This window comes from Sceloporus occidentalis, unplaced genomic scaffold (genome assembly GCF_023333645.1).
Source record: "Sceloporus occidentalis isolate IW3139 unplaced genomic scaffold, rSceOcc1.0.p SCAF_42, whole genome shotgun sequence".
NCBI lineage: Eukaryota > Metazoa > Chordata > Lepidosauria > Squamata > Phrynosomatidae > Sceloporus > Sceloporus occidentalis.
In genome coordinates, this window is record NW_028317022.1 from 3,546,711 (window position 1) to 3,556,793 (window position 10,083).

General features: G+C 39.6%; 1 protein-coding gene across 1 annotated transcript in view; it reads right to left on the reverse strand.

Moving 5' to 3' along the window:
* LOC149289878 (androglobin-like) overlaps positions 1-6,994 on the reverse strand; it is an 82,725-nt gene extending 75,731 nt beyond the window's left edge. Inside the window, exons 1-2 of the mRNA XM_089490139.1 lie at positions 6,833-6,994; positions 4,944-5,036 (exon numbers count right to left, since the gene is read on the reverse strand). Coding sequence (XP_089346265.1) covers positions 4,944-5,036; positions 6,833-6,994 — 255 coding nt within the window. The remainder of the gene's footprint in view (positions 1-4,943; positions 5,037-6,832) is intronic.
* Positions 6,995-10,083: the final 3,089 nt, after the last annotated feature.

The window sequence follows — 10,083 nt, forward strand, 5'->3', positions numbered from 1 at the left end:
GGATTATTTTAAATTGATTTTGGACCACTTGTAATACATGCCTAACATTTGCTACCTATTTATAATGGCATACTTTGCAACAACCCAACTTTTACTGGACAGGACTGGAAAAAAGCAGGACTGTCCACAAAAATATTGGGTGTGTTGGCAGGTATGCGAATGGAAAAATGTTGGACAAGAACTAAAAAATAGCTTAGGGTTAATGTACGGTTATTTTTAAGATTATTAGCAGTGCACTGTTTTGGTTAAAGATGTATTATGTCTAAATAATAATTTAATTTTAATTTTAATGGGTTTATTGAATTTTTTTTTAAAAAGTTATATTTATTTTTACTTTATTATATTTATTTAATGTTGTAGTGCTACCCTATCCAGCTATACCTATGTGCACTAGCATACCTAGTTTAGCTAAATTTGATGGGACAAGAAAAAAGCAGGACTGTCCCTGAAAAAGTTGGGTCTGTTGACAGCTATATGGATGGAAAAATGTTATAGGGTGAAGTGTGAGTTATAGCGTTAATGCTAGTGAGTGTAGAAGTGAAGGCCAGGGCAAATAACAGGAGGAAAGGTCCTTGTGATTTGTGTATTGTACATGTGTGTGTTATGTGTGTTATGTGTTATGTCACTGTGTTATATGTGTTATTGTGTGTGTTATGTTTGGTAGGTTGTGTATCAGACGGAAAAAAATGAAATTGAAATGGAAAAGGCGAATGAGTGGGCAATTGGCGACCCACTCACCTGTTTCACCCCAGGGCAAAGCATCCAAACAACTGTCAGTCCTAGACGTTTGGCAGCGGACTTCCAGAGCTCAGACACAAGGCCCTAGCGTAAGCTGGCAAAAACTCACTGATTTCTGGGCCTAGAAAGTTTTGTCCTCTGAAGTGACTAAAAATTCAGGAGGGCGTTTTATCACTGGATAAGTAATAATTAAATAGTTCAATTTATTCCTACAGTAACACCCAGACACACACCAGGACAGGCTCTGCCACACAGATTGCAAGCACAAGACTTGCCACCTTTGCCCCCAAACAGCTTGCCTGTGGCATCCTAGCCCCAAACAGCCTCCCTGTGCCATGCTTTACCCCCATTTACACATCCATGCTATCACCCACATATTCATTCATTTACTCATTCACAAACATTCATATACTCATTCACAGATACTTATTCAGTCACTCATTCACGGGTACTCATTCATTCACAGATACTCACACATTGCCTCATTCACACATACTTGTTCATACAATCTCCCCCACCCCCTTACCTGAACTGCAGAGATCTCAGTGCTGCTCACAGACTTCCGCAGGGGGTGCTGCTTCCCTCTGCGTTGCTCGCACTCTGTGCGACCAATTTCACTTGTACCGCCCTGGGGAAGCAGTAACGGAGCAGAGTCATGTGATATGACGTAATTCAATGACTCTGTTGGATTCCTGCTTGCTCTGGGGAGAACAAGAGACGTTGCTCGCAAAGTGTGTGCGAGCAACGCACAAGTGACCCCTGCGATTGCGGTTGATGTGGGCTTTTGCCCCGCGATAAAGATGGGCCTGGCGGTCAGGGCCGGCCGAAGACTTAACGCTGCCTGGGGCGAAGTTTAAAATGCCGCCCCCCGCCGACGCCGGGGGGGGGGGCGGCATTATCTACCCCCCCCACCGGTACTTACCCTTAAACGGTCCTGCGGCGAGTCTCCCTGTGCTGCCACGGTGCCGGCTTGTAATGCTGAGCGCCGGAAATTCACGTCACTTCCGGCGCTCTGCATTACAAGCCGGCACCGAGACCGAACAGGGAAACTAGCCGCAGAGGAGAGAGAGAGGGGCGCCGAGCGGGTAAGCGAAAACCACTCGGTGCCCCTCTCTCTCTCCTCCGCTTCAAAAAAAACAAAAAAAACCCGCTTGGGGCGGCAAAGTGCCGCCCCTTCTGAAGTGCCGCCTGGGGCAATTGCCCCAGTCGGCTCCATTGTAGGGCCGGCCCTGCTGGCGGTCATGCTGCCGCATCAGCCACCTCAGTGCGCGGCCGCATGGCTGTTTAGTTTAGCAGGGAAGCCACTTCAACCAAGAGAGAAAAACTTGTGTTTAGTTAGTGCTCAGAGGAGCAAGGATTTATTTTGTTTATATCGTATATTGATTTTGCTGCTATTTTGATGAAAATAAAAAGTTCAATTTTACCTGGAATTGGCTTTTATTTTACCCTGGAAGTGGTTCTTAAAGATCTATTTGTGCTTTAACCCCTTCGAGACAAAGGCTGATTTTACTTTTTGTACCCTTTGTGACAATGGCCTTTTTAACATTTCTGCGCTGCTTGTGTTTAGCTGTAATTTTCTTCTTTCCCGTTTACTGAACCCACACACATTAGATATTGTTTTTTTCAGGACAAGAAGGGCTTTCTTTAGATTACATTGTTTTGATTGTATCATATTATTTACTATTAAAAAAAAGTATAAAATATGGTGAAAAATTTAGAAAAAAATGACTGTTTCTAACTTTTAGTTGAAAAATCTTTTACTCATCTATAAAAGGTAATGAAAAAACCTGCTAAATAGATTCTACTATTTGTCCTGAGTTTAGAAATACCCAATGTTTTTATGTTTTTTTGCTTTTTTCTACCCATTATGGGGCAATAAGTACAGGTAACGTTTTGCTATTTCAAAGCCATTTTTTCCAAATCTGGTAATTCTTCCCCCCATGTGCCATTTCGGGTATCTTTGAACCCGGCCAATGCAATTTACCCCATCAAGTCATATATTTTTGAAAACTAGACAGCCCAGGGTATTCCAAATGCTAGTATTTTAACTCTTTCCATGCACCATATCTACCACCAGTCTTTGTCAAACTTTATGGTAGTCATTTTTTTGCATTTGTTTTGTCATACACATTTTACTTCAGGTATGAATTAAAATGTTCTAGTTTATGTCACTATCACAAAACACCCCAATATGTGTTCAGCAACATCTCCTGAGCGCAGCGATACCCCACATGAATGATTTTGCCTGGCTGTTTGGGGGCAAAAGGGCCACATTTGGGGCATGCGCATTTTTCAATGTTGAACTTTGGCATTTGGGGATCCACTGCCCATGCCCTATTTGGTACATCTTTGAGCCGGGCCATTTCAGTGTGCCCAATAAACCCATATATTTTTGAAAACTAGACACCCCAGGGTATTTCAAATGCTAGTATTTTAACTCTTTCCATGCACCATATCTACCACCAGTCTTTGTCAAACTTTGTGGTAGTCATTTTTTTGCATTTGGTTTTCCACACACATTTTAATTCAGGTATGAATTAAAATGTTCTCGTATATGTCACTATCACAAAACACCCCAATATGTGTTCAGCAACATCTCCTGAGTACAGCGATACCTCACATGAATGATTTTGCCTGGCTGTTTTGGGGCAAAAGGGCCACATTTGGGGCATGCGCTTTTTTCAATGTTGAACTTTGGCATTTGGGATCCACTGCCCATGCCCTATTTGGTACATCTTTGAGCCAGGCCATTTCAGTGTGCCCAACAAAACCATATATTTTTCAAAACTAGACACCACAGGGTATTTTAAATGCTGGTATTTTAACTCTTTGCATGCACATATTTTACCACCAGCATTTTTTCAAAGTTTGCAGTAATATTTTTGTGTGTGTATTTTTCCCACACACACCTACTTTATGTATGAATTTACAGCTCCTGGTATATGCCGCTGTCACACGACACCCCATAATGTGTTCAGCAACATCTCCTGAGTGCAGTGATATCCCACATGCATGGGTGTGTCATTTTTTGGGGGAACTAAAAGGCCACATTTGGTACGTGTGCATTTTTCTAATTGGAAATTAGATGTGTGGCCATCCTTCCCCCCGTGTTAATTGGGACGTTGTTGAACCTGGCCCATTCAATTTACCCCATCAAATCATACATTTTTTAAAAGTAGACACCCCACGGGCATTTAATATGCCAGTATTTTAACTCTTTCCATGCGAGAATTGTTTTAAGCTAATATGCTAATTTTAGGACTTGCTCACAAAAATATATTTTTTATATATATATATATTTTTTTTTTATTTTTTTTTAAAAAAAATTTAACATTTTTTTTCAACTTGGAGGTTCCCCTGATAGTGACATCAGTGGGAAATGATTTTTACATTTTACTGTTTTTTTACTATTTTTTTCTAATTATTATTAATTTTATTTTATTTTTTTATTTATTTTTACTAATCACACTGTGATTAGAAAGCTGGGCTCCATTGACTTGCATGGTGAATGCAGTACCTGTATTCAACCTGCAAGTGGAGCCAAAGTTCTCTAGATGGTCTGGACCATCTAGCGAACTTTTAAAATTTGTGGTTCCTGTTACAGGACGGCGGCCATCTTCCTTGATGGCGAAGATTGCCGGCAGCTGCGGCTGTGACCGCTCTCCGGAGCGGTCACAGCCCATCAAAAGGTTAGTGTTTGGTGTCGCTGGATGCCTCCTGATCGAGGCATTCCAGCGACACCATTTAAGTTTAGGGCGTCCGCCGCCATACAAAGTATGGCGGATGTTGACGCCCCGTGGAGGGGCCAGAGATGGCCCCTTCGTGCCGATCGCGGCGTTGCTGAATGCCTCGAGGTCGAGGCATTCAGCAACGCTTTTTGGGTGCAGAAAGCGATAGTAGATCGCTTTCTGCACCCGTTTAAAGACGTGCCGGTCCTGGCACGTCAATTGTCGTAAAGCACATGCTTTTCCGTGCCGTGCCAGGACCGGCAATTGTCATTAAGGGGTTAAAGGACGTTCAGTCACTATATATATATATATATATATATATATATATATATATATATATATATATATATATATATATACACATATTGGCTCCTGGGACTGTTCTCACTTAGTCAAGTGATTACTGTGGCAAAAACACAAGAGAACAGATTTCTCAGATTTATTATGCCTATAAAAAGAAAAGCACTCCGTTCTCACCATGTTTGTTATAAATTCATGTGGACGCTTCCAACAATGGACTTTTAGTTGGGCTGGTAGTTCGATCTTTCCTTCAGGATCATCAAAAAAGTGCTGTAAAAATTAAGGCAAAATTTTAGTAAGCAAGCATTAGTTATAGCATATTGCTATGTATATGGATTATGCTCTAATATTTACAGTAACTTTATAATATTATTATATGGGTGGTATCCATATTAGCTAATCAAGTGGGTGTTTTAAAAAGTGTTTTTATTTTTCCATTCAACAATAATAAAATTTTTTTATTTTTTTTCCAGCTTTTACTACAAGCCCTTCCGTGGCAAAATTTGCATTTATGCTGAACATAAACATATACACTATATATATATATATATATATATGATCAATTATATATATATATATATATATATATATATATATTGTGACAGTGAACCAGGCATGGTGGTGGATAACATATATATTTCTCAGAAAATACTGCAGTGCAGTGTATTTGATAACCCCAGGGAGAATGGTTTGTTACCAACAAAATAATGGTAATGTTGTAGTTATGTTTGGGTCCCTGGGGTGGAGCATTTGGAGAGAAGGGAGGGCCAGTGCTCCATTCCACAGTTTACTTGCAGCAGGTGATGAAGCCAGTCCAGGAGTTCTGGTTCTCTCAGATTGTTACTCACCTGTTACCAATGAGCAGCAGGGGGCTGCTACAAAAAGGAGCCCAGTGAGTTATTCAGGTGAGAAACATACAAGCAGTGAGCGAGACTGCATTTTCGCCTAACAAATCTGCTGAATCGTTGGTTCCTAAACGAAAAAGGTCTGTGCTAAATGTTTTTTTTTTGTTGGTAGCGGGTAAGCCGTCCAACGATAGTTAGTTGCTGTTTGTCAGTAAGTGCTCAGAGAGCAAGGCTTTTCTTTTTGTTTGTTTTATTTATGTTTGTTTACAGACCTTTTAATAAAAAGGACTACAATTCAAAAAATGTAGCCTTTTGTGGTATTTCAAACCTTAAGACTGTGTGTGTGTGTGTATATATATATATATATATATTAATCATTGTAAATAAAAATACTCTTTTTTTAATGCTGTATTTAGTTACAAAAGCTTAAGGCTGTAGAAATCTGGAGAGAAAGTGAGATAACTGACAATTAAAATGTATTGTCTCCAGCTACCTGAGGAAGTAGTTTTAAGCTGTGCTCATCACTCTTGAATCACCTCTGAATTCAAGTTCCATGACATTGATGACGTCTATATGCTTTTCACTATAAAATTTATTTACTGTGGTGATTTGCAGGTGACACTATACATTATAAAAGATGGTCCCTTGCCAATGTCTGGACCTTTGTGAAGATAAGCAGTTGAAACCTCAACCCTTTGCAGCGATGTAGCCTCCAATGCCCTGGCTCACAGTGGGCTGGTTAAAAGGAAGATCTTTGACCTTCCCAGCCAGCCTATTTATGCTATGGAAGCTGTTCTGGCTCTGCACAACCTCCATAGACTTCATTTAAAGGCACTGCACGCCTTTATGATATATCGAGGGGCTCTATTTCTTAAAGGCACGCAACACCTTTTATTGTGCCAACTATGTAGGGGAGGGGTCTGGGGTGCTGTAAAGGTAAATATACTATTGAAATATATATCCATACTAGCCCAAAAGAAAATGGAATCTTTAGCTGATATGTTTCATTGAACCAACATAGAAAAATGCAAAAGCTGAAATCATCTGAAGAGACCTCTCAGGCTCCAAGAGCTTGTGTAACGTTACATTTGTTATGTTGGCCCAATAAAATGCATTAAAAAATGCAATTTCTGTGAAGCAGCATTAGGCTGCGACATTTCTCAGTTGTGAGAACAATTGTCCTGTATAATTCTGAAATTAAAAATTGTTTATCAAACTTACCAGAGCTGGGCTTTTTCCAGCCTTTTCTTTCTCTTTCACAGCCTTTCCAACATCCCATTTCTCAGAATTGATATCTGCTTCATTCCATTCTGGCCATATTGGAAACTTTCCTTTCTTTAGTTCAACGGATGCAGCCAATGAACTGGCAACCAGCGATGCCATGCTAAAAATAACAAGACTGTGTTACAACAATAAGGACCCCGCATGATCTCTGGCACCGTACGGCTAATCTACACTTGGAATAACATTTAATGTTTCTATGTTTATTACAATGGGAAAAACTGGAGTCAGGATTACCAAGCTGTCAAATGATCCATATTAAAAACCTCTCCAAAGTTCCCTGTATATCCGCAAATTCTCTCGATTATTATTTTTTTTTTTTCTTCCTAATTTATTAGAGTAAATGTTCTACTGTCTAATGTTAAAAGTCAATGTGGCACATCTCCCCTAGTACTATATAAAGTGTGAGCTGTAGGCAGTGATGCATTTACTGGGGCTGCTGGACATGGCCTGAGGGACATCAGTGCCCCATACCAGTGGTTAAGCAAACTGTACATCACATCAATTTTCTACCCCACCCATGCTGAACATTGTCTCTTCACATGCGCACTCCACATGTGTTCTAGGGCTCTGCTATGTCCAGCGATTAGCCACTTTCCCAGGACTTATCCAGGTTTCAATCCTAAAACCATCCTTTCGCTTTGAGGCGGCCCTTCTCCTTCGTCTGGGCTTCTCTTATTACATGGGATGTGGGATATCATGTGATATTCCAGTGGTCTGACTTAGAATGGGCTGTTTACATATTATGGAGGTTTGGGGGCTTTTGACCCTGTTGTACAATATCATTCAATAGTGTGTGTTCAAGGTATACAGCGATTTTATTTCACTAGGTATTTTTCTTTTTTACTATTCCTGTTTTGTAGTGCAGAATGATTAGAGATCCCTCAGAGTAAGCCCCTGATGGCAAAACTACATAACTGATGTCCCTTTAAATATTAATTTTTAGAGGCAGGGGTACCTCTTTTCAATATTCTGAAGGGGGATAAACTCCCTTTTCCCACTGTGATCTCTCTATAACACACACATAAGCAAACAGGGCTTTGTAGCCTTGCATTCCTGATCACAGCAGAGCAGGAACTCCCTGGTGATGTCTTGTGGTATCACTGGGAGATGCACGATTTCCTTGGGTCTCCAAATCACTTTCTTTACTCTCCGATATTTTGGTGCATCCCTAATTGTAATGTGGAATGATCGCCAGTATAGCACGTGTGTGTAAGCCTAGGAGCTAGGGCTGGGAAAGAGGCAAACGCATTAGAAGGTTTCTTTGGAATCCCAGCATGCATTTTTAAGAAGGCGCAAGCAATAATTTAAAGAGAACATAGCTTTGGTACACATTAAAGTGCAAATGATGGCTGGAGTGTCCCTTTAATTTCTTTACTGAATGTATTTTCTGTTGAGCATCTTCATTTTTTTACAAAAGACAAGCCCCTGAAACTGTGATTACTGCCAAAAAAGCATCCAGCACCAATTAATCATGACATTAAGAAGATTCCCATGCATTTGCTTACTGTTCTTTAGCTGAAAATGTGCAATTTTCTTTTGTTGACATACCTGAAAAACACTTAAAACAAGCACAAACAGGACAAAGGTACTTAGTACTCGTGTAGAGTATTGTTTACCACCCTGAGGCTGATTAATTCCATTATTAAATTGGGGCAGATTCTGAACGCTTTGTTCTTCCATCTGTTGCAGAGGAATTTGAAGGCGACCAACTGTACTACAGTCTGTTAATTTGGCTTCCACAAACACCTTTGTGTTTATCTACTTTCTTGAGATGGCAACCCCGTTGAGATACATATTAAATTGGCAAGAACTTCAGACATACTGTACTTGAAGGGCAGAATGAAGTGAAAGGGGAATTTGTAATGTTATTTAAAATGTTATCATATCAGATCATATAGTGCGGTTTTATGAAAGCCTTATAATACTACTAATACAGCTTCCCGAGTTTTGCCGTTTGAATAATATATACAGACTTTCTGACCTACAGAAGCATATTAAAAAATATTTAGGCTTTTAATTTATTTTAACAAGAAAAAATAACTGGATCTTTCTCTTTCCTCAGATGCTCCATTTTACACTTCAATATTCCAAATGCTTTAGAACTTTGTAACAAGGTGGTTTTCAGCATTGTTGTGATATGCAGAGGAGCTTGACCATCTGCTACATGAAGAGATGACTAAGATATCAATGAAAGGTGAGGTTTTCATTATGGGAGACTTTAATCTCCATGACGTAAACTGGAAAAACCAAGCAGCTGGGTTTTTGATTTTAGAAACATGGATGTTCCTAAAATGGAGAGACTGGTAGGTGAGTCTTTGATGGTCTGGACATCTTTAGATGGAGTCAAGGAGAGATGGGACTATTTAAGGGATGTCCTGCTAAAGGCAGCAGAAGATTGCATTAAACTTGTTAGCAAAGCTAAAAGAAAAGAGACCTGTGTAGTACTCGGCAGATGTGGCAAATATATTGAATGAGAAGAAGCGAGCTTTTAAGAAATATCAACAGACTCAAAATGAAGAAGATAAGAGCAAATATAAAGCTAAGCTTAGGGAGGCAAAGCACGTTATTAGATTTGCACACAATGAGGAGAAAATGTGTTAACAAAAAAGCTGATAAAATATTTTTTAAGACAAATGAAGGGAATTATATAAATAAGGATACAGATCTAGCCGACGGCTTAAATAATTCTGTTTTTACAGAGGAAGATGAAGGTGAGGGACCCTTGATAGCAAAGAGAAATAGGGTAGGTTCTACATGAACTCTCCACAGTAAAAATAGACAAATCTATGAGACTTGATGGGTACACCCAAAATTATTAAAAGAGCTTTGTCCAGGCAAAACAGCTAGCAGACCCATTTAATCAGTACCTAACGGAAGGAGTAGTTGGCAACTGTAGTACCACCACACAAAGTGACCAGCAGCCTTACGCCAGTAGCAAATTCATGGAAATCTTACTAAAGGATAGGATTGATCAATATCTGGAAGTAAATGGTTCGCATGATCACAAACAGCATGGGCTTACTACAGGAAGAAACTAATTTAATTATTTTTTTTACTGGGTAACTAACAAAAAAGACCAAGGAGGAGCTCTTGATATAGCCTATCTAGATTTTAGTAAGGCATTAGACACTGTCCCCAATAGAAGACTTTTGGGTTTGAATTTCAAAATAGTTAAATGGATAATGCAA